The sequence below is a fragment of the Orbicella franksi genome, chromosome 1 (assembly GCF_964199315.1).
Source record: "Orbicella franksi chromosome 1, jaOrbFran1.1, whole genome shotgun sequence".
NCBI classification, from domain to species: Eukaryota; Metazoa; Cnidaria; class Anthozoa; order Scleractinia; family Merulinidae; genus Orbicella; species Orbicella franksi.
Genome location: NC_138145.1, coordinates 19,995,064 through 20,019,822, shown reverse-complemented (window position 1 = coordinate 20,019,822; position 24,759 = coordinate 19,995,064). Strand labels below are relative to the sequence as shown.

The 24,759-nt window shown below is 38.5% G+C and overlaps 1 protein-coding gene across 1 annotated transcript; it reads right to left on the bottom strand.

The window, feature by feature from the left end:
- Positions 1–17,819: 17,819 nt before the first annotated feature.
- Positions 17,820–24,458, bottom strand: LOC145495799 (orexin receptor type 2-like). Its single transcript, XM_081475388.1, has one exon. The coding sequence runs from the start codon at positions 22,741–22,743 to the stop codon at positions 21,580–21,582; it is 1,164 nt and encodes a 387-aa protein (XP_081331514.1). The 5' UTR covers positions 22,744–24,458; the 3' UTR covers positions 17,820–21,579.
- Between the last annotated feature and the right edge of the window lie 301 nt (positions 24,459–24,759).

Genomic DNA, 24,759 nt, shown 5'->3' with positions numbered 1-24,759 from the left:
ATAGTAATTTTAACATTCTTTTCAGACTTCCCCTGTCGAGGCTATCTTTTCATTTATTAGTAGACTGATGAGCTATATAGACGTAAGTTGAAAATCAAGTAGCTATAATGTGACAGATCGCGGTCACGTTTAATTCACTTACACCATGTTTATACATGCTATATGTGTTTACAAATGTGTATCTCTGACTTCCTCTTATATTTAGCGCTTTACGGTCATCTGTGTAAGCCAGTATAGAAACTTTGAGGTTTACAATCTTCAGGGATTGTGCTATATGTTCTGTTTGTGAATGTGTATGGCTGTGCCTTCACCTAATATTCAAGGCCTTGTTTCTGCTGGTTAGCCACTATAAGACTTTGCATTTACAATCTGCAGAGAATCTATTGACGTAAGTCGCCGGATAATGGTTCTCCAACTACACCGAGACCCTAAAGAAGTCACTTTAAGCTTGTTAAATACGACTAAGGTTGTTTGATTTTGATAACTACTGTATCCCGAGTAATTACCCCTGTTGCCCTAGCATTACTAATATCAAGACCTAACAGAACCGTCTGGTACCTTTGTCGTCTGATGTATCGCTCTCTCTTAAAACATTGATTCTCTAGTTTTCTGGTGTGTGTTTGAAGAGCGACAATATTTCTCTTCAGCAGAATCTTCTGGCGAAGTGACGGAATGAATGAGTTAGTGATATTGTTAATGTGTTGGCGACATTTTTCGGCAGCGCTAAATATAGCTTGATCGTGCATAGAGGCTCGCCTCTTCGAGATTTTCGTCTGGGCTTTGAGATGCAGGTCAAATAATACACACGCAAGAGGTACTTATTAATGTTGAGATCGAGTCTAACAGACTCCGCAAAGAAAAGCAAACAGCAGAGCAAGATAAGATAAAAAAAAAAGAGATTGGGCTTTCTATACACGTTACCTAACTCCATATTATTCCATGTCTGTAACTCGGAAAGTTAAGCTCAGTTTTTTATATTGGAATATGCTGTGTGAGAGATAAGTCAATCGTGGTTAATCGCTGTATATTCCAAGTGAGCGTTATCTCCCATCAGGGAAAGAAACCGAAGCTTGCTAGGAAAAGGAGAAGAGTACAAGATTAACCTGCCATGTATTTCGCAATCACGTTGCTATGATACTTCAATACGTGCAACGAGATATTCTGAATGCCAAAAGCATTTAATGCAATAGCCATCTTCCTCTATTTTTGTGTTTTTAAAGTTTCAGTGTTACTGTCCTCAAGCGATTTCATTAATCTCCTGGTTACTGTATTTGCATGTACCGCGTTTTTTTCTACAGTACCAGATGCAAAAGTTATTCGTATACAACTGAAATGTACTTTCAATAGCTATTTCTTTTGTTCCAGTTCTTAGGTTTGATATTGGTATCATTTAAATTATTGAATTTCACAAATTGGCTGAATATAAAAAGACCACTTTTAAGTCGAGCCTCGAAATTCTGTCGCAAATATAAGTAATCCCGTTTGTTGGGAATCCACACTAAATGCAACAACGCCAGTGAGTCTTTACTTGAGGTGAGAATTAACCTAGGCCTCCATTACGTTCGAAACCGAGCCATTCAGCAGTCTTGTCTTGGAATACCCCGAGTCTTAGACTGTAAGAGAGATGAACGTTTTACTGGTAGTATAATGTACCATGATGATGTTGAATTAATCAAAGTGCGACCATTTTATCTCACCTCACGCCAAATTAACTCTCGATAAGCAGGGAGCTTCCTTGAAGGATATCAAGTAAATCATCTCCCTTCTGAGGGTTCATTAGTATTCCTGCAGGTTGGTTTGAACAATTTGCTAATGGCTAGTTGTAAGTTTTTGTAAAAAAAAAAACTACTTTGTATCATATTAAGCTCAAGCCTGTTTAACAACTTGTGTACTGCCCACAAACGACACTGCATGTATATACCTTGGTGTACGTCAAGCTGTTATGTAATAATATGTATTTCTTTGTGCTTTAAACGAGGAAAATAAGTCGGCATCCACGCCAGAATATCAAATACACAAAGTATTTAACTCGCTACTGCTCGATTATTTTCGTCATGCTTAACGTTCTTCTTATGTTGTGCGATAGTTCCAGCGTTTCACTATAAATTGTTTTTAGCTATATGTGCCTTGCCTTTTGTCCGTTCTAGTGTCCACACATGCATATCCGGTATGAAATATAATAAAGTGGAGTGTTTATTGTGGATTGTAAAATGAGTGCAACGGCGAGCAATACTGTTGTACATATTGCCAGTTGTCGATCTAACTAAGCAACGGTTTCATTTTGTTAGACCTACTGAAGCATGCATGAAGGTTTATGGACGGCTGGGTGATAGAGTATTTCATTGTTTTCTCAATACCTTTTTTGTTGACTGGATCAGACGAAGATCGTCTCTTACTGCGACGTTATCTAGGTGCTACTGCGTTTAGTAAATTTTCTATTGTTTATATGAACAGTGTGTTATAATTGTAAGCGCGCAGTTCTACCCACCTTTTCACACCCTGTCGCACTCACTCACTCACTCACTCATTTCGACCTGCGGAATTTTGTTATCGCTTTAATTGTTTGATTACCAGACTCGCTTGCCCTCTGCCACTTATTGCATGGTTTAGGAACATGTAAATCTTCTGGGAAAGAGCGATTTTATTACAGCTTGTTGGCTTAAATGTTCGAGTGGCTAAGCTGGTATAATTTAGTAGAGAAATGGTTGTCATCAGCTCATTCGCACTTTGCACCATGGAACTTCCGGTAGTGGAGTGGACCCTCGCCGATACAATCATTTAACAATGCGTGGTCGGACTTTGTTTACCTTTCGTTCGCACGCGAACGATATTAAAGGCGTTCTGTTTTGACAAAATTCGCAGCACCTTGCCAATCAGTAGTGAACGTCAGTAAAAAGCAAATTTCGAGTTGTTTTGTTTTGCTGTGTTTTCAGACAGAGACGTACGAATTACAACGCCACTGCAAGCGCAGACTTGCGTAGCCGACACGGTGTTTGAGTTTTTCGCTGCAAGCAAAACTGTGCAAATTAAGCCCTTGTCTAACTGCCTCGAACTGGTGACGCGTTTGAGTCGAGTGGTACTTAAGTGAAAGGAGGCGTGATAGGTTGTAATGAAAAATTATACGATTAGTTCACCAGATGCATTTCCTGAATGGACCAATTACAGCTCTATTATGAATGGGCTTTTAGTGGACCTCCCCACAAAGTGTACATCACGCAACGCCATATGGTTACGTTAAAGCAGTCATTTGTTTGTCTGAAATGAAATCCGGCTCTTTGCATCATATAAAACAGTTGCGTTAGTCTTCCTTTCAAATTCGAGTCGGCATTAGACTATTATTGAGTGTTACCTGCCTCCTGGCTACAAAAACAAAATTCCAACTATTGTTATCCCAGTCTGTTGACGTAATGACCACCAAACGCATTAGGCCAATTTGCAGCTCTTTTCTGTTCCCAAACAGATCTAATTATCTGCGTTTGTAGGTTTCAAGCACGAAAATTGTTACTTTGCATGAGAATGTAATAGGCGTCGTTGCTTGAAAATTTGCCCACCCTTATTTTGTCTAAAACGCTGCGTTCATGACCGTTTTCTAAAGCCACAATGTTTCGAGAAATCTGGAGACAATGTTGACCTGTTTTATCTTTATCTTATTTTTCTGACAAGGTTGAACGAGCTTTGCACTTAGATCCGAGATACGCTAGTGATTGTTTGAGTACAATTTGCCTCTAGCATCTTAAGAATAAAATTGTATACCAAGGGCAAAATTTCAAAGATCCATTGATAACTGACATCCATCAATGATATCTAGGATATGTTGACATAACTTGTTTCTAGACGAGTTTCTGTTCACGAAAAGCCCCTAATTAAAAAGTCATAAAAATTTCAAAGGCCACTTTGAAAAGCCAAATTTGTTCCATGCACAATTTCACGCGCTTTTTGTGCTTCTGGCTTTTCCAATTTGTTATAATAATCTAGCGAATTATTTAGCGTCGAAAACAGTAAGTCCCGTTTGAAAAAGAAGACGGAGATGCCATTTCCTGACTAATCTGCCTTTGACTTGCTTCATTTCAGACAGGAAATTGTTAGTGTTTATTGTTCTTGGAAACCATTACTGCCCCTGTTTTAATTCCGCATAATCATAATCGTTGAAAGAGTATTCTAACCATAGCGTGCAGTGACGAAGATAATTTTGCTGAGTAATGGTGACAGGTTCGTCAGAGTAACAAACATTGCATTTGCAATAAATTGACTGCTTTTGGGCTTGGTCACTCACTCGAACGCGCTTTCTCTCTATTATTCCTTACAGTAACTTGAAAAAATCTCTTCAATGAAAGAGCAATACCAAGACCGTAAAAACTTTACGAGGCTAGCTAAGCGAATCGAAACGTACACTTGTTTTCCGCTTGTATCGTTGTTGCCAAGGTTTCTCAGTTTTGACGTAAATAAGTGGTTGGCATGTCAAGTAGATTCAGCTGTCTGCATAATTTAACATAATTATAAAGAGTACTGCAACACATCCCGGCAAAACTAGTACGATATTTAGCTGCGTTCAACAGTTTCTTGTTATTTCAACAATCCTGGCTTATTCTTGCCACACTATATTATCAAACTTTTAAAACTAAGTGGCAAGCCAACTCTAAATTGCCTCGCGACTTGAAAAGAATGTATAATTCATTGACGACTGTTATCCGTTTCGTTTGAATAATTTTTAACCTTTTAGCTCACATGGTAAATAAGACGCTAAAAATCAGCGGAGGATGACTGATTTATCGGAAGTCCGTGAGCAGACAGGAAAAATTAGTCTGATGTAAGGACTTCAAAGAAGTCCGGTCAGCCCTGTTTTTTGCCGCAAACGGGAACTCCATGAGAAGCACACACTTTCCCGAATCACGAAACAATTAAGGCAAACATGCAAGGTCTTACATTGTATTATAAATCGTGGTGAATAAATTTTTCTATTTTTGATCTTAAAGTCATTTTATGAAGACTTACAAACAATAGGCATGTGTTAATAAGCACGCAAAGGTAGTCAGCTACTTTAACAGGTCTTTTCATCACCTTCTTGCACATAATCCTTATATATATATATCTATATATTAATTCTGCATTTAAGTATTTCCGCATTCGCTTGGCGAAAATTATTTGCTGCCGACCTTTTCTACACTTGAATCTCTCGTCCCCTTTTTTTCTTCTCAGAATTGTCTCAATGCAAAGTCAGAAATTAAACAAAAAAAAAAACAAAAAAAAAAAAGCAAAAATATGTATATATCTTCAGTCTCAAGCTCTCAATGTGCACTATAATACCAGGTGTATGCCAGCCAGATCTTTTTGGGTTCATTAATTCTATTTGGTTTAAAACAGAGGCAATGTTCCTTAGTTGATGTGTTTCTTCAGTTTTTCTCGTCGCGTTTTTTTTACTTATAACCACGTTGTAAGAGGAAAGTAGGTGTCGAGCATGACATGGGTGCAATGAAATACAAAATTCTAGCACAGTCGAATCTCTCCACTCGGAAACGCCTTTATACAGACACTTCTTTATTCATGCGATGATCACTTGGTCCTGGGGATAGTAAATTCTTCAAATAAACTTTAACTATATAATGCGGATATTTCTTTATCACGGAAAGTTAACGTGTTCTCGGCTTTGGAGTGTAAAACTTGCGATGGTTTCATAAACTGTGCCTCTGTAATACAAACTATAGCAGTACTACAACAGCACCACAGCAGCACAGCGTTCAGAAGTATTTTAGTAATAATTCTTATCGTACATGTGTCAAATTAAACAATTTTATATACAGGGAAGGGAAACTGAAGGAAATATTAAAGACTTCAACCTCTTCCGCCGATAGACAAGTAAACTCTTGCAATATTTACTGAGAATAAATTGATTCCTTTAAGCCGTAGAGAAGAGGGTGATCAAGTAATTATTCCTTGTTTAGCAATATCCCAGTCGGCTAGCGTGCAGACATTTTGCCTTAACTGGCTACAAAGGGTAAACCAGAGACAAGACCAAGGTTATTATTATTTTCCAACGCATCCAAATCAAGATAACAGAAGCACGTAAACTGGAAAATTACTAGTTAGTGGTTTGCCTTTTTAGGAATTGTCTAAGTATCCTGACTGCTCGTTAGGTGGGACTCAAAAGATCTTATCTCGAATCGATTAGCCCTATATCGGCTCCTTGGACTCCCAACCAGAAATAAGTGACTATTTTAGGATCAACAGTTACACCATGGGATAAGTTTCGCTTCCTTTGTTCTTCCTTAATAGCCTTTCATTGTTGTGGGCCTCTTACGCCTTTTGGTTAATGGTTACGCACTTGAGATGTGCTATTTATGTTTTGTTGTTTAACTACCTTGTTGCTATGTTTTTGTTATCGTTAAGGACTTTATCACTTGCATCTCGTGTGAGGCCATGACGGACTGGAACAATTACTTTTTCATAAATGTGTAAATTGGGTTTTTCTCCGGCATTCCTGAGCGTAAAAAAGCTCACTAAAGCTAACAGCGAAAACGACGAGCCTTGAAAATTTCAATTCTGTATTTATTGTTTAACAATGGAGTACTTATTCTCCATTTAGGGTCTGGATGTTTTTGCTTCGCTTTCGTGCGCTGTATGCATTCGTTAGAGAGGGAGTGCATAGCTTCACTTAGGATGTATTCTACCCTTTGTGTCCATTTGCAACTATTGGTGTTCGATACAGCACAGTTGTATTTTCAAGAGAAAACTGAGGTCGGTGTTTAATTTTCTCCACTATTCATTATTAGTCAAAGAAAAAGGTTGCATTATTAGTTGAGCCGAAAAAGTTAAACTCGTGAATAAAATAATGTGAGCAATATGACCAAAGTGGAAGGATGACGTTCGTAAAACTGCCAAAATAGCACGTTCAAGTGTTTGGATTCTTCCTGGCTCGATTTTAGTTCTTTTTTATATAAATTTTAAACTTAGAAAGAAAGTTTGAAACTTTTTACCCTTACAATACTGTTGTTGTTTTCAAGCCTCGCTACACATTTCAGAAATCGGTCGCACTACTTTTGAATCTGACTTCGTAAGCTGAGTTCATTTCATTGCCAAATAATTCACCATTTTTATCGCCATTTCCATTCTGTAACACATGTAATTTCATATTTGGTCCTGGCTTTGAATCTTTCTACTATAATCCCAGTTGTAAACAGATCTAGTACTCAGCTGTCTCACTTTTCTCGATAAATGACCATCGCTCTCGATCGAGAGAAATCCTGATTGAATGACTTCGAAGCACGTTATGAAAGTTCTTACTCTAAAAGTAAATGAACTAACCTTTCGAGTAGGTTACTTGAATTAAATTTTTATATCTTTTTGACAATTTAATCCCGTTGTATAGAACTGTGTTATGAATTTCGGTAATATTATTAATATTGTTTTAATTGTTCCAAAACAACTACCGTATTCTCTCACAGAAAACTGTCGTTCAATTTAGTTGGTAACACTTTCCGCCTTGATTTAGTTAGATTAGAGCCTAATTGTTTGTTCTCTATAAATACAACTCATCAGATTTTTTCTGACTGTTCAAGATTCCCCTTCAGCATTTTTGATACTCTGTTTGAGCTTTGGGCTTAGATGTGCTAAAATTTCAAAGATCAACAAATCTTTTCATCTTTCAAAATCTTGAAAACTGTAAGACTAAATAGAACGTTTCAAAATTAAGAACATAATTACCATCGAATAATTCACTATGCATCCTTGCCGCTACCAAAACCTCCAGGTTGCTAGTTTTGAGTGTCACCTGGCTTTTGACAGGCAACGCGTACACACACAGCATATAGTTACTACATAATGCAATACATTTTTGCTCGAATTTCACGTTCTCAAGAATCTAAAGTAGGCTTGTTTGCAGGATGCAAAATCTGGAAATTTTCAAAACCTCTGGCACTCGCACTGTTGTAACTTTTATGATGATGGACTTTGTGAAATGTTGAGATTGTCAATACAGTACATGAACATATCAAACTGGTATTGCAAAGTTACACGAGGATGTTTACACTATCAAACTCACTTAAGTAAAATCTTGCTGGTGAATGATTTTCGTGTTCATGAGTTTAGATTGAGAAGTAGAAAATATTGGACATTAGATTCTCATTTAGAGCACTGTAAATCAGATATCTGTTGTGTTCAAAGTTGCTTTTCAATGTAACATGAAAGTTTATTACATAACAAGAGTCGTTGCTTTACTTATTTATACTTTGCCCTAAATTTTGATTACTGGCTGCTTGAAATTAGCAGCAAAACTTTGTTGTTAGGACTTTATTTTTTTTCTCGGAAATCCGGGTCATTTATAATTTCTACGCGTCTCCGGCGCTTTCCTCCGTTCACCTATTCAGTCCTTTCCTTTTCTGTATATTTCACAACTGCTTATGTTGTGTATATAACTGCGATGATCATGGATGTCTTCATTTCTTTATATTGTTATGCAGTTTTATTCGCTTCTTAGTACAAAATTTGGCGAGTCTCCATGACTTAATTTTATTCCACATTTTTCCAGCGTTCTTGAACCTTGTTGCGACATGCTGTGGCCAAACAAACGCAGCATGTGGCATACTGAACTGGTCTGATGACAGTTTTGAATTGAATCAAAATTTTCTCCAACATCTGGAAACTTCTTGATAATAACAAACGTACCCTCTAGATTTAGCAGTGTAGAGAAACTCAAAGGTGTAATAGACCTCAGTTTGGCACCCCACCTTATAGTTTCTCTAAATTACTAGCATCGGCAGTAAAATTTCGCTGTTACTTCAAAAACAAAAATGTCGTCTGAAAAAAAGTACTTTCAGTTTGTTTGAGTAAAAGATGATGATATTATTTCATTATTCTGCATGTGACATTTGAAATCAAAGTAAATTCAAAGACAACACACTTCACACAATTGGAGTTTATTTTCCCCAAGGTATTGTCAGATGCAGTAAAAGTGTCCAAGCTTATCTATGACTTAAAAAATTGTACCTTTACGCCACTTATGCAAAAAAGGTCACTGCAGTTTTATTTGCCCCAAACGCTAGCCCGTAGGGAGCATTTCTACTGAAAGCTTCTCTAAACTTTGCTCAAATGTTAAAAAGAAGTTTGCTTTAAAGCTAACGAAACAATGTGTATCAAAGTCCGTAAACCCATATAATACACTCTAAGCCAGAGAGTGTTGCGTTTTTTACCCGCATGCAAGTTATTTTATGTTCTGGTAAGCGTTACATGAAACATATATATAAAGAGTTTCGCGGTCGAGTTTCTAAAATGGATAAAGTATTTCGCGTCAGATTCTCGCACAAACGCTTCAACTTCTGAAGCAGCGTTTGCCAACCAAAACGTGATGGCGACGTTTTGCACACGTGTTACCACTTATAATAAGACATGGAAGTCTGAATGCTCCTACTGGCAGGCATGAAAAGAACTGCTTGCAGTCTGGAACTTTTCACATTTGGCTGTCTTTATAATTGTCAGTGTTGTTCTCTTTTAACCCCTTTTTTGCATTAAAAAAGTTATGTCTATAGGAAATAAAAGGAAAAAGCAACATATTTGCCTAACAGTGGAAACCAAACTACATCATTGGACTTCATACCGGAAATCCTTTTAACTATGAAAAGCCCACTTTTAAAATCAAAAGCTATTTTATTAGTTTATTTTTGTCAGAAGAGAAATGTAGTGTATTTCAAAAGTTGATAAAATGTCGTGTTTAAGAATAGTTTTTTCAAGTGCTCTTATTTTGCCCCTTTGTCTGCAGAATAACTATTTCAACCCTAAAAATGATCATTTGTTCTCAGAATATCAAGGCAAAGCCTACTGTGCAGATCATACGAATAAGAGAATTTTATAACTGATAGACTGAATTAAAGATAGAGAATGAAATTTTCACAAATTTGTCTTTAAGAAATACAGGAAAACCAGTAAGGAGAACTTGCTTGTTAAGGTCAATAAATGCCATGGCATTAATATTGGCCAGAGATACAAAACACTTGATCTGGCTCTCACAGGTGGCTGCTCTGAGTCTGGCCTTCACACAATGAAGCATGGATATTTGTCGTCATTAATTTTGAATAAGGACACGGAACGAAAAGACTAATTACCTCGTGGAATATCTATTTTTAAGGCAAAAGAAAGCTTATTTGTTTCTTTTGACAAGTACGATTTCAAAGAGGCTTTCCTTTGGCAATGAAACGGGTAGAAGTCTTCCATGAACGCCTGTATTCCAGAGCTATGAAAACCGAAGAATTTTGGAAGTATTTAGTTTGTCCTTTCTTGCTGATGTAGGCAAAAGACAAGAACAATCGCGACACTGTTTTCGCAGTTTCGTGACATGGCTCAAATAGAGTCATTTACGTTAATTGCAGTTCTCAGGCAATTTACACAAGAAGTTCCACAGGTTAACAAGAGACCATTCTCAGTGGGTGATGGCACTTAAGGTCTACTTCCTTCGAAAGTGATCGATTAAAGGAAACGAAGCTTTTCAGGTTGCTAGGCAAAAGTTATGCTTTACTACTTATACACTTATTAAAGCTCATTAAGCCAAAATTTGATGCAAACTACAACACGCAATTTCTTTTCTTTCATTGAAGTGGGGTGTTACTTTAAGTTAGTGAGGGTGTATATTTTCTAAAGTGAAAACACAAAAGAAATTTTTCTATTGTGTTCAAAGCATTGACCACAAGACGCTATTTTCCTTACTGACACAGTAGAAATGAATTATGTTTTTTCGTGACTTGTTTTCCTCTATAGCCTTACATTGCGTGTTGTTATTGTGGAAAGATGATTTGAGAGTGGTTTCATTGTGTTTCTCTCTCACACACATCATTAACTATATGTTGCTAGCGGTTTTCTTGATCAAAAGCTACCAGAATTGTTTTGTACAGCTTCCATTAGCTAGGTCTTGGACGTGTCATTTTGTGGCCTACTTGAGTCTTGATTGTCTCTACATAGCACTTCGAGGGTGTCATTACTCTTTCAGGAATAAAGTGATGGGAAGTCGTGTATTATTCATGGGTTAACCATTTTAAGTATTTAAATGCCAAGTACAAGGTGAACGCTTTAACGACCCTTTTCAAACATGCAGGCCTGCTGTATTGATATGATTAGTTTACAGTTTTATGGCTCATTTTCTCGTAAAGTGCGTGGAAATATCCCTAGAATCCCTCCAATATAGCTGCTTGTTGAGAGTCTCCTCTTGATAAATTAAAACAAAAAATTGTTGTTGTGAATTGCGCGCTTTCCCAGTTCTTTGCATTTTACAACGTGAAACAGAGCTCACACAATGTTCATATTTGAAAATTTCTTGAATGCAGAGGTCCACAACACGCAAACAACAAAACATACCGATAAAGTTGCCAGGTCTCTTACACAACAACACCTAGAATAGCTGATGGGCGGCTCGAAATATACATAAATTTGTAAGGTATGTACCTTATACCCTCGTTAGAACAAACTGAACGAAGGCATAAAAATGCGCAATGTTTTAACCGCTGCCATAGACCCTTTGAATAAATGGCGCCACATTTAAATAACAATACTTATACGTCCTTAGCCTCACATTCATGTAAAAAAAATCCTTTGTCTTGAAACATGAGTACGAGACTAAGGACGTATAAACTATTGTCATTCAAATTTAGGCGCCATTTATGCAAAGGATCTATTATAGCTAATTTATTTGAGAAACTGGGATCAACTAGGGATGTGGAAAACTTTTTATTGTTCATAAATATAATATTTGCAATATACCCAAAGGCGAAAAATAGGTTAAGAATTTTATAAAACTACTTCAGCTTAGACAATTGGAAAACAGTTAAGTACAATATGCGCGTAAGTAACGATTTTTGTCAGTTATCCAAGACGTCTGTATGATATGCTTACCTTTGTAACACGGGAAGTAATCTCGTATCCAGTGTCTGCTCGGTATCCAAGTCTAAAGTGGCTTCCAATCTTTGACCTCCATTTTAGCGTTACGAGCGCAGAGAAGACACCGGAGACAGTCTCTTCCATCTCCCTCGCCCCTCACCGACCAGCATATAATTGGCCCTTCGCTGAATTTCCCGGCCGTTATTCGAACGCACAGAATAAAGTTTTCCTCCACTTCTAAAGGGTCTCAATAGGGTTAACTATTAGCTGTAAAACGGGCCTAAAATTTAACCGTTCGGCGTATAAATTGGAAAATTTAAACCGTTAGCCCTAAACAATATTAACCGTAAAAAATATTTTAGCCACGAAATTGACAGTCTTAAGATCTCCTTGTCAAGACGTTTTTGTGTCTTGTTTTGTGGATTGTCTTTGTTGGTACAGGGCAAAGCCGGGAGACTTTATATTCGGCAACAATTCGTATTATAATACCTTTTTCCATCCCGGAATGGTCCTAAGATCTTAAATATGTTTCAATGTGTTTTATAATGAAAAAAAAAAAAAACAAGTTTTTTAAAATTATGAAAATTAATTTTTAACTTTTGTAAACAATAGTAATTAATTCTTTAAGATTTCTGTTTACCGTAAGGAAAACAGATAAACCGTTAGCCGTAAAAAGAAACTCGAAATATTTAACAATTAGATTATGAGCTCGAGATTTCTATCACGCATAGAAATTGAGAGCGAATAAACTAATTGTTTTAGTATAAATCCACTAGTCGTTCAAAACTTTATCTAAATCCTCTTCACAGACCTTCGAACACGCCAAGAAGCGGCCGTCATTTTGTTAACAAGGGTACCCTGTTACGCTACTCACTATCTATCACAGAATAGATAGTGAGTAGTGTAACCAATCAGAGAACGGCATTCGTGATAGAGCGCAAATAGATTTATACTGATAACCGTTAGCCGTAAAGGCCACCACCCCATTGAGACCCTCCCTCTAGGTTCGTCTTGGGACATGCGCAGAAAGCAATGTTTCCTCCCTCCCCTCTCTACCTCCCTCCCCCTCCCTCCCTCCTTCTATGCCTTTACTCATTCGCTCTTTCGTTCGTTCGATCGCTTTTCGTTCATGTTTGTCTTTTATACCAGTATCACTCGTTATTGTTTCAGTAGCACTCTTTTACTTTGTAAGAGGTGGCAGAGAATGAGTCAAATTGATTTTTAAGTCTCTAAGAGCTAAGACGACGGGACAGTTATTGTAAATCGGTAATACAACGCATTGTTTTTCTTCCAATCCACAGCATGATAACTTTCTTCATAGCATGTTTAGGAACGCCTGACATTCTCTTTCTACTTGCATCTACTATTTAAAGACGACGACGACGTGGTCGGAGTAAGGCTAGGATAAGCTAAAACATTTACGTGACTGCTTCTATCTTAAAGCGGATCGAAGAGCGGATCACTGATGAAAGGCTTATCTTTGAAATAAGATTTCATTACGCAGGAAATGTCATAAAGCACATTATGCCAATAAAGCTTACAGCGGGCATGATTGAAGATTAAAAGCTCAGCGGGATAACAAGAATTAATGGGACCGAGTTTATCCTGGACGTGACAAGAAAATGCTAAATTGCGCGGTTTTTAGCCTACTTGTAGCGTGTTAGCTTGCTACAGCTGGCTTCTAAAAGAAACTATAGTACATGGCAGGGCTTGGAACCGTGTTTACCTGAAGTACTCCTTGCCAGTTCTATTAAATTCGCCATTTACATCTTGATAAAATAACGATAACTACTTGCCAAACTGTGTGTACGTATATTGTTCGTTTAATGGAGGGTAATGGCGGCGTGCTATAGATGATCTGGCCTTACCGAAATGGTAATGGTTGTTTTATGTGTACTAAATTAGTTTGTAAATGTGATAATCTTTTCCGCTCACATCTGTTGAAATGTTAACGTTGAATGCGAAGAGCCAAGATAAGATTTCTGCATATTTTGAGGTGATGTTACTTCGGCGGGTCACCAGCTAGTGACACGTAAAGATCAGCCTCAGTGAATGAAGGATTTACGTCCTTTTTGTCCATTAAATCCAAAATCCCAGTTCACCCACTAATCGATGAACGTGGACAAGAAACAAAATGAAGGAAGCACAGGAGTGTTACATGCACTCTTAAAGGAGCTCAGTCGCGGTATTTTGGCCACCTACAAAATTACCTTTACATTGAAGGAAACCTAAAAATATTGGTTTGCTAAGGTAACAAAGCACCAAAGAGGTAATAATAAATCAAAAAGGAACAAGGATAGGATGGAGAAGATTTAAAACACGGATTGCAAACGACGAACTTGAAATATTTAGGCTAAACTTTTAAGATGCGCAAACCGTGACGTAGCTCTTTTAAGACTTGAGCGCAAGAAGAGAACACAACTTAAGGGCACGCACTCTGCCCAGTTTTCCCACTTTTGCCCGCTTTTTGTTCTGATGCCGGCAAAGAGGGCTATTGTCGTAGTAAGTTAAAACAGAAACTTTTAGAGAGAAATAGCTTCAGTGGCGTTCAAGTGGTCAAAGTTTTAATAGCAAGCATTGTTAACATAAACGTATTTCATTTCAGTCTTGAGAATGTGGTTTCTTCTGAGAAAAAAAGTCTTCGGTGCTACTTATCTCCAGTATTGGATCGATTTTTTCCTGGCGTTTCACGGATTTGCTGAGGACGTTTACCTATTCCAGACAACTGGAGATGAATCTTTTGGAAACGGACGACTTCCATTTGCTTTTAAAATCATACTAACTTGTTAATCCATAGTGCAGCCATTGGATTCGGTTCTTAAAATAACGAAGGTTTTCAGATTTTCGGAGATAAACAATTTCCCTCTGCCTTCAGCATAATTATTTGCTTGCAATCTTGTGGCTGAAAATCAGGGTATTTAGAAGTCATCCAAAAGTTCTTATACGTCTTGAACATGGGGTCATTGTGTTGTGATCTTGGGTGTGGCAGTGTACTCTTTTCTTAGTTATGTATTCTTTCCCCGAAGGACGTGCGCCACTCTTATAGGGCCTATCTTTATTCAGGAATTTAAGAACCGAATCGATCAGGCAATGAAGACAAAGTATTGAGGGGGTGAGGGGTGGAGGTAACTTGTTGGTAACCTTTAGTACCATGTTATCAAGGGGGAGTGGCAAGAATCTTATTCATCTCATGACATTGGTTGCTGGAGTGATTGACTGCTTTGATGTCTAATGCCACTTTGCAGCTTAGTTCTTTCATTTTTTTCTGTTTTTGCATATGTTTGACGTAAGAAGTTAACTGAACGTTTGCCCGACGTGAAGTGACGTGAAGTTACATATGTTAAGTCCGGGCGAAACGATCGCAACATTTCGACGCAACATATCGCAACATTGCTGGGCGCAACATGTTGCGCGTGTTTGACCACGCTGTTGCGACGTGCGTGAGGCTTAAGACTTTACAAGCTAACTGAAGACACACACAAAAAAAGAAAAAAATAGTTAAAACTGTTTGTTACTAGACAAAACCGAGGCAACATGGACTTAGACAAAACTACTTAGCTTGGTAAAGTAAAAAAATCCTAAGGACATTGTAATTGTTTGCTAATGCTCCCTGGCATCCTTTTGAAAACTATACGAAAAGTAAAATTTCGAAAGAGGTCAATAGTCTATCACGTTTAATCTTCAACCGTCGACGGCCAGCACCTAAGGTTCTGAGACACAACCGACCATTCCGCGTTGTTCTTCACTGAGTTGTAATAACAACTTTCAATTTGGCATCTTCCAGCAGTGGTTTGATACATTCTTTGTAAGCAGGTACATTCAACTCATTGATCACTGACAAATAATCTTTTGTAATGTAGTATTTAGATGTTGACCTGATTTTGAGAACGTCCTATCTCTCTTTATCAAGAATCTATTGCGCCATACAATCATCAAACAGTAAATAGTGTCAATCAGTACAAAATAACTGCTTGAGAGTTAATTGAAGACGTGATAGGAAATTGACTCGGTGCGCACTTGAATGGCTGTAATTACTTGTTCATCAACTTTTCCTAAGTTTAATCTCCAAACTTCCGTATCTTTGAAAGCATTTAAGAAACCATGCCACGATTTTTCAAGCCATTGTTCTGATGCAAAAAGTTCCTTCTAGATTTTGAACCATAAAAAATGTAGTTCTTCATGGTAGGGAAACGCCAAGGAATGCAGAACTCTTGACGTTTACCATATGACGCAAGGCAGTCACGAGATTTCTTATCGGGAAAGTGGGACGATTTGTTGTGATAAAACAACAATCTATACTTTGAGGTAAAGTTTGCATACGAGCCAAATGGCCCAGCAGGCCAGCACTTATCTCCAGTTTATGTCGCATGGTGCGACTGGGAGTATTTCCACTCCTCCGTGGATGGGATGATAGTCCATCGCGGGGTTACCCCCAGCGTTAAATTCGTCGGTACCCATTTATACACCTGGGTGGAGAGAGGCACCGTGATAGCAGTGACTCTCCGAGAGGGATAAATGTCTAAGGCTACTGACGATTGCTTTTGATGCGTTTGATGCTCTTTTATTGCGTATCAATTTTTTTTTGTATTCTTAGTCATTCAGAACGATGCGCACGCGGAACTCCGCGGCTGTTGTAACCCAGCCTCGAACCGCGAGAATCCAGGCTTACATGGCGGTCACTTTTTAGAACGCTCGCATAAAGATAATGTCTTATTGCAATTATTGACTTCACATTTACATGTGTTCTCTCATTTTGTTTATTTTATTTTTCATATTTTACCATCATCGGGTTTGGACGTATGGCATGGGAAGGCAACAAGGCGATGAGTTTCAGCCGAAAGCTGATCTCACACCACACCTTCCATTTCACCCTCCAATGGTGTGTGAGCTGAATGGGCAATTTTTATTTTTATTTTTTATTTTTTCCTTTTTCTTGTAATTTATTGTTTTAAGAGCGGTTACGTACGCTATATGTTTATCATAAGTGCTACCTTGGGAAAAAAAATTAGAAAAATAGACAAAAATGCGCCAAGCCTCAAAGAGCCTAGCCTACAAGACCTTAGGTCCACTTACTTCACATCAAAGAGCTCTGGTATTGAAACCTTCTTTAGTTCTTCTGGGGTTGATCGCGTTTATGCAGTAGATTACTTCTTGTTCTAGAAAGATGATATCGATTATATTTTTCTCCTCTGGGAAAAATAGCAAGTGTTGTCCTTGTTGCACACTTTGCCCCTTCGGGGCCCTCGCCTAACGCACTTAGTGATAAGATTATCTCCGATTCATCAGCCCTAACAGCTGGTAACGGCATTAAAGTTTATCAAAGTGCAAACGGATGTGCCCAAGAACAGAAAAGATGATTTATAAGAACTTGCAAAGAGAAGCAACTTTTTGACTCTTAGTTTTCAACACTACAAAAGGGGCAATTTTCATCACATTCCTGCCAGAATAAACACTTTATTTACTGAACGTTTGGTAATGAATCCTTAGGTTGGTTGAAATTTCCCACGATGTTCAACTGTGGTGTTTGTTGGGTAGCTGGAATTGTAATTAGTTTGACTAACATATAATGTGTTTTGACGGAGCATTCGATGGCATTTTGTCTGCGCAACAGCTGAAAATTCAGCTTTTTATCAATGTGGCATTCTGCCGAAAAATATCTTATATAGGATGTAAGTCGTCGACGATTTCACGATATCGTCATCTTGAAAGTATCGAGATAAATCTAAATGTAAACTTAAGTGCTTTCGGGTGTGAACTTTTTCAAATGGTGACCATCAGTCTAAAACATTGAAGCTGCAGACATCTGGTATGAGTTACACGAGGTTCCTGTTAAAACTATAAGGTGTTTTGAGTAGTTATCAATAATGTAGCCTTCCTGTAATAGCCTTCTATCACAACTTAATTAACCGATGATGTGCGCAGCAACATCGTCCAAGTTTAGGACAACAGAAACTATACCGTTCAGTTTCCCCTTTAAGCAATCGTCTGTAAGGAGAGGCGCCTCTTTTCACATTTCATTTGATGGTAATTACAGCGGAAAGAATCTCTTCAATTCGAAACCTTTTAATTAACCTCATCATACCACCTTCACTGAAAACGCGTGTCAGTTTTTTGTTGGTTTTTCGGCTTGGATCACCTTCGCAGCTATTTAGGGCCAGGCCACCTTGTAGCAAGCTGGCATTTTACTCTGTGATCGCACGATAGTTTCCAAATACTTAAGTGGTGGATGACATCTATTTATATCCCGTGACTAAATGCAATTTCAAAGTGCCGTCTCTCTTTTTAGCTTTTTATTGTGTTTAGTTAGGCGTCAACCATGTTGTGTCTGTGGCTGTTGGAGTGGTGTGGATGGAGATAGTTGCATTCAGTTAATTTAATTAGTTCCTATGGACATAAGCATGTGCGATCTTTACTTTCAGTTTAACCTCATTTGATGTAACATAGAAAATTATCGACTAAGCCAACTTGGAGATTTATTTTGTCAGCACGTAGGTCAAAAAAACCGAAATGCAAAAAGGTAAAGAAGAGCCTAGTCTGAGCTTAAGAATACAAAAAAACAACAACAAGAATTTCAACAAGGACATAGGTTAAGAACTGATACAGACTCTTTACGCTTTCTTTTCTATCAGAGGAAGATATTTCAGTTGTTGTATCTCCTGCCTCCTTATTGGCTATAAGATTGTCTTTATCTTGGGTTCAGTCCAAGTTAAACGCCGGGGTTATTGTAAAAAATTCCTGAGATTTAGGTAACCCCACGGTTTCTACCAGTAAAATGTTTAAGCTGTGAACTACAGAACAACATGAATCACAATAAAAAAGTAATATTTCCCAGTGGTCATGATGGGATTATTGCCATTAGCTATCCTTTTGTTCCTCGCTGTTACAAAGATAACACGTGATGCGCAGACCCCTTACGTGCCCCTGGCCGTGCGTGCCATCCTAAACATTTTAAAGTGGCTTTATATCCTGTCTCTTAATTGTGAAGGTGTGTTTGAGAGGCTGAGAGGCTGGGGGAAAACGTGAAACAATGTTCGTTTCCTCGTTTCCACGGACGTGACGGTCAGTCATCCTGGTGAAAGTTCCGCCCTGGACGCGTTAGCAACTTACGGGGACTTCTGGAACTTAATTAATTTCATTATTGTTACAGACTGGAAGAAAAGGATAAAACTAGAAGATATGTGATGCGATGGTCTTTTCTGCTGTAATTTGGAAAAAAGCACGAATTTCCTTTTACTCGATGCAGTACGCGGAGATATGCTGGACACAAATTTAGCCTTTGTTATCATATTTGAAGCATTTCATTAAGATTAACAAAACCGAGACCAATTATGGAGAAATAATAACAAAATGAAAAGACCTCTGCGAGAAATGTACACAAATAAAGGAATGCACGGATGCACGGAATCGTATTTGACCGTTAATCGGATTTCATTGAGATTCACTTAAATGTTAAATTCTTATCCGTTGAAAACAATAACTCAGTAAGGGCAGAGGTTGAAGAATTTTCTCAATGCAATCGCCGTATATCTCCTTCATTTTGCTGTTCGTTTGTTAACGACCATAACAACTCCTGCATTCTTTAAGACTTGATGATGGAAAGATTCCTTTTTTCTTATCATTTAGATCTCAAGATAACATCGGACTGACTTTGAACACGACGTGGCTGCGTCTAATAGAATACCTTTGAGTCGAGGAAAGCTCTGATTGCCTAAAATCTTTTACAGCTGTTATAAAAGTTTTATTTATTTTTTAAAATATCAGGTTAAAATCGCGAGTCAATTCACGCTAAATACATAAACATATATTTATTTCACTATTTTTTCAAAGAAACGGTTTCACTCAGATATGTCACGAGCCTTGCAATAACAAAACGAAAAGGAAAAATAAAGCTCTCATCACATTTTAAAGACATTATCCTGATTAATTAGATTAGTAAGTAAGGCTTGGTTAAGTTTGATTTGGTGATCGCTACACTAATAGTTACAACCATGCATAGCCTCTGATTTTGCCTACTCAAACAGAGGTTACATAGGTTTTTGTTGAAAATGAATTCTCGTTTGAAACACTCATGAAACGCGTAAATAACATAGCCTGATAGTTTTGCTCTCACGCGAGCCCCCCCAGATGCTAAATCATTTTACGCGAAGAATGCACTGAATAAACTGGCATTTATGATCAATGTAGCCAATTTGTAGGGCGTTTGAGGCCAAGCGATTTTAATCTGAAAGAGTGTGCTTGCATGTCAACGAGTTATTTCGCAATTATGAAGATAAAACTACGTAGATGTACGTAGTAGTCTGATTCGTAATTGTATACTTAAACGTTCTAACGGAACAAGACCCAGATACATGTGCGAGCGCTCCATTCTCAGTTTAGCACAAAGTGCTCTAAGACCCTGCTGAAACTCTCCTAAATATATACATATAAGCTTGGAAATTCAATCCAAACTCTATTCTGCTTGTTATGAAATTGTCTCCTATTATACATGCAATCTGCCCTCTACCTCTTTCCAGCTCCCGTGTTTGAGCCCTACCGCGGAATGGACCCCAGTCAACTAAACTCCAAAATTTGCTTCTTCTTAAAACTTAAGTCAATTAACTAATGAAAGGCGATTGTTGCTAGTTTGAGTGTCTTTTATCTTAAATCTTAAGTCGTGACAATTCTCGCCAAAATTTCTCTAATTGCCGAAACCTTTCTGTTCTTCGACGGAAGGCTTTACAGACATGAGTATAACGACCACTTGTTCTGCTCATATAGCTTTCTGTTTTGTTGAGAGCATGAAATGATGCCTCTTAGTACATCGTTGACGTGACCTGTAGAATCGAAAGCTTTTACAGCCCGTAAAGTGCACACAGGGGTCTAACGATGGAAACTATTAAAGACTGTCAAATTATTTCGACGTCAAATTAAACTGTACATTATCTAGTGCTCACATTTTCCTTTGTCGTCCTGTTTTGTCCTTTCAATTGTTTTCGTCTGTTCTTTTTAGACTATCTCTTCTTGAATTGAATTCGCACGGTGCTTTTGGCTTTCTGTTGTTTCTACGTGTTACAAATTTCCTGTGGCGAGGTCAGTTCGGAAGCGCCTTAGCGTTAATGGAATGAGTACATAAGCAAATGCTAACTCATTGACACCGGATGTTCCAAGAATCACAATCTGACTTGAACAAATAATCACAGGACAACAACCCTGCAAGGAGTTTTGAATCGACATGAGAACAATAATGACAAGAATGCCGAAGCTTAAATAAGAACTTGTCACGAGAAGTAAAACATGTCGACAAAGACGCGAAGCGGTCATTACGACCACGACAATTCTTAACGGAACCGCTAAGCGAAAAATTGTCTCTCAGGGCAGAATCCCTGCAGAACTTAACACAACTAATAAGAATGAGTATTTAACGCCTAATTATTTATCCAAAAGTGACTGAAAATAGTTGAACGCTTAAATGATAATTAAAAACTGCAAATTAGTGTTCCCTTTACAAGGAGAGCTTGCCAAAAGAGCTATTGGTTGGTCTTCTCGTTAACAAGCCTAGCCACATTTAGTTTCGACGATCTGAAGTAAATTCCTCTCGTCTCACTTCTAAGGATAACAATCCTTGGCTCTTAAGTCGTTGCTTTGCTGCCCAAGACAAATTCAAGAGGGCTTCGTCCTCAGTTTGTAAAAATTGCATAACCCATCTGGAAATAAAAGTAGTATGAGTCTTCCCATCCGCCCGAACTTTCAGCTTTCATCCACTACTTCTGAAGAATCCGGATCGGCCGTAGATGGTGTCTTAAACGAGTATATTTTAGTTAATTGTCGCGCTAAGCGAGCGTGAGTCTTTCTCGCTTTTCCCTCGATCCTGGCGCACCGGCGCAGCGCCTTCTTGTAACTTTGTCTGAAGTAGTCGTCGAGCGCGCCGTAAAGGTACGGGTTTAAACAGCTGTTAAGCCATATACAGAAATGAGAATACTTCATGAATATGGTGAAGTAGGGATTTTTATATCCGGAGCCGTAATCTGACCAGAAAAACAGCAAATGATTGGGCAGGTAACACAGAGCAAAACTCACGATCAACACGATCAGCAGACGAATGAATTTCTTGTGCCCTGCTTTGGTTCTGGACGTGGTAGATTTCCTGCCCTGGAAGTCTTCATCCCTTCTATTTAGAACCGTGGCCATTTTACCATAGGCGACCCCCATTATGACGAGAGGGAGGAGGTATTCGGCGATAAAGAGGTATAAGGTGTACCCTTCTACTAAAATAGTGTGGTGCTTGCCCCAATTTTCCTCGCAGCTGAACTTGTTGTCTTCACCCTGCACTGTCTGGTTAACGTCCATGACAATGATTTGAGGCAAGGCGGACAGAAAAGCACACAACCAAACTAGTGCGAGAAGCAACTTGACCTTCCCGAGGGTCAATTTAGCTTTCATTGGATAAACAATGCCCATGAATCGTTGGAGTGTCAGAGATGTAAGACTGAAGATCGACGCACCCTGGCACAGCAAGCTCAGGGCTGGAATGAGCTTACAAACTGCCGTGGAGCCGAAAAATCCAAACGGATACTTGCCGGTTTCGTAATAGAGTAAGATGAAGGGCATGCATACTAAACCAACCGCCATGTCGGCAATTGCCAGACTCATTAGGAAAAGGCCATAGTAGTAGTTTCTGAAACTTCGCAGCCTGCGCGTTTTTCTCACAGCCACACACACCAGAACATTTCCGGCCAAATTGAGCAGCAAACTTAGAACAGAAAGCGTTAAGCGAATGACCAGCGAAATATACGGCTCGGGGACTTCAGTTCTGCTGGGGGGAACCGTCGCGGAGGACGTCATTTCAAAAGCAGCCACAGAGTTTCTCCACGTTATGCTGGTAGCGAACTCAGAAGGCTTAACTGAAGTCATGATGTGAGACGAATGAACGCATCAGTTCTCTGGCGTTTGATTTCGACGGACTGCTATCATCAAATAAATCTTGAAACCGCACTAATCTCTCACACGCAGCTGAACAAATGGCAACTGTCGGATTCGCGGCGGTGAAAGCGCTGCGAGTTGGTTACTTGCATCTGTTTCAACACGATATGAGTGATATTAACTTCCACTTGGCGGTGAAATCTGACTCAGGTGAGGCGCGCGATTTGATCGACTCGTTGTTATCTGCCGCATCAAGTCAATATTCAAGTGCGTCGCCCTCACAATGTCGCGATTGACAGAAGTCCAGTGAGACGTGAGGGATTTACTTTCATGACAGGTTTAGCCGCGATGATATGACTAAACGAATAATTAGCGCAGAGATCTACCGCAGAATTAGAAAAGCCATTTGCACAATAAGATCCAATAAGAAGAAGGGGAGCAATTTGAATGATATTAGCATTAACAATAACTAGCAGAAAATGAAGGTCAACAAACACTGTACACTTTTAAGAAAACATTTCGGCTCTTGTAAACGTTAGACAGCTTGGAAGAAGAACAAGTTTCAGACTAGCTAGGGTGGGCTGAGTGAACTGAATGTTGAAGTGTGTGCCGAATTTTAGCTTCAGTTAAAGCTCTGCCCTCGTCTACGAACACGCGATAACGTGTAACTCTATAACAAGACTCATATTGTCTCGTTTCAGGTACAGGAATTCTGTGGAGGTTAGGTTTTTGTTCGTGTTACTAGTACTCCGGTAAGGTTGACTGGTGGTAATTTAAGAAGGCCCCTTTAAACTGGAGAAAGATAAGGTATATTTACAAAACAAATCCTAAGGGACCATGATTCTCTGTTATCCTGTTTTTATTTCGTCACTTTCTAAGTAACTGTCTTTCCGCCTTTTCACAAATTCCTTTGACTGAATTACCACAAGTAACTTTCTCATATACATTAACACCGGTCGCGGTTCCTCAAAAGCTTTTTAATCGGTGATATATTAGAAATCGCCGCTCATATTTACTCTTTTGATTCAGCCTGTACATATATCTTTTTCTTCCATGGCGTTTTAATTATCTGTACGGTGGTTATAAAGTACTTCATTATGCGCGAGTATTTAGCGTTCAGGGATATTATTATCGAACAACACGTAGTAAAATTATAGACAGACAAAGTTTGTTACATTTAATTATGAGTTTCTTATAAACCACAACGGTATACATTTTAAAGAATTGACATGTCAAGACATTTTCATTTCAGGAAACAGTTATTTGGAATATGTAAAGAGGATAATATTTCGAGGAATTTTCGAAAGCATATCTGCTCTCTAAGTCATGTGAACAGTTCCTTTGATTTGAATCACGTGGTTTTGTGCAAAAGCAATGCATTAACACTAGCCTGAGCACAATTGCTGTAATAATAAAGGAGCCCTGAGATGAAACCGAATGTCGTATGTTTGATTTAGTTAGTGTTGTGTCTAAAGATGTTATTTCACCAGTGACACAAGCTCAATATCGAGCCGTAGATAAAATTCATGCGATCGTATCGGTGGACGGTTTCGAACATGACTGCCGTAAGGAGTGATCGCCCAAGAACTCACGTCTTTTTCCAAATATTTGACATGGAATGTTACAAATGTAACATACTCTCTTCCTACGCATCAGGCATAGATTCCCTGAAAAGTTGCGCATAACTAAACAAGCCGAGTTTGAAAAGGGGTCCGAAAAAAATTAAGATAACATTCATCTCATTTTTATGACTACCTCCTGCCGCGTGCCTATCACGCGAAAAGAAAAAAAAAAAAGACCCGGCGACTTCATTAAAAAACTTGTTTTCATCGACATGTTCTTGTCCTAAAAAAGGGAAAATTGCTTTTGCGTGATGACTGAAAGTCGTTCAAATGAGAAGCGACATTGAATTTCATTAGGACGTTGCTGTGTCGCTTAATTCTGTAGCTTGAAATCTTTCCGTGCCGTAATGGCCAACATGATGAATTAGCCAGTCTCACAGTGAGA

Excerpts from the sequence above, each read along its gene's own strand:
- LOC145495799 (XM_081475388.1), bottom strand. The coding sequence starts at position 22,743 with ATGACTTCAGTTAAGCCTTCTGAGTTCGCTACCAGCATAACGTGGAGA.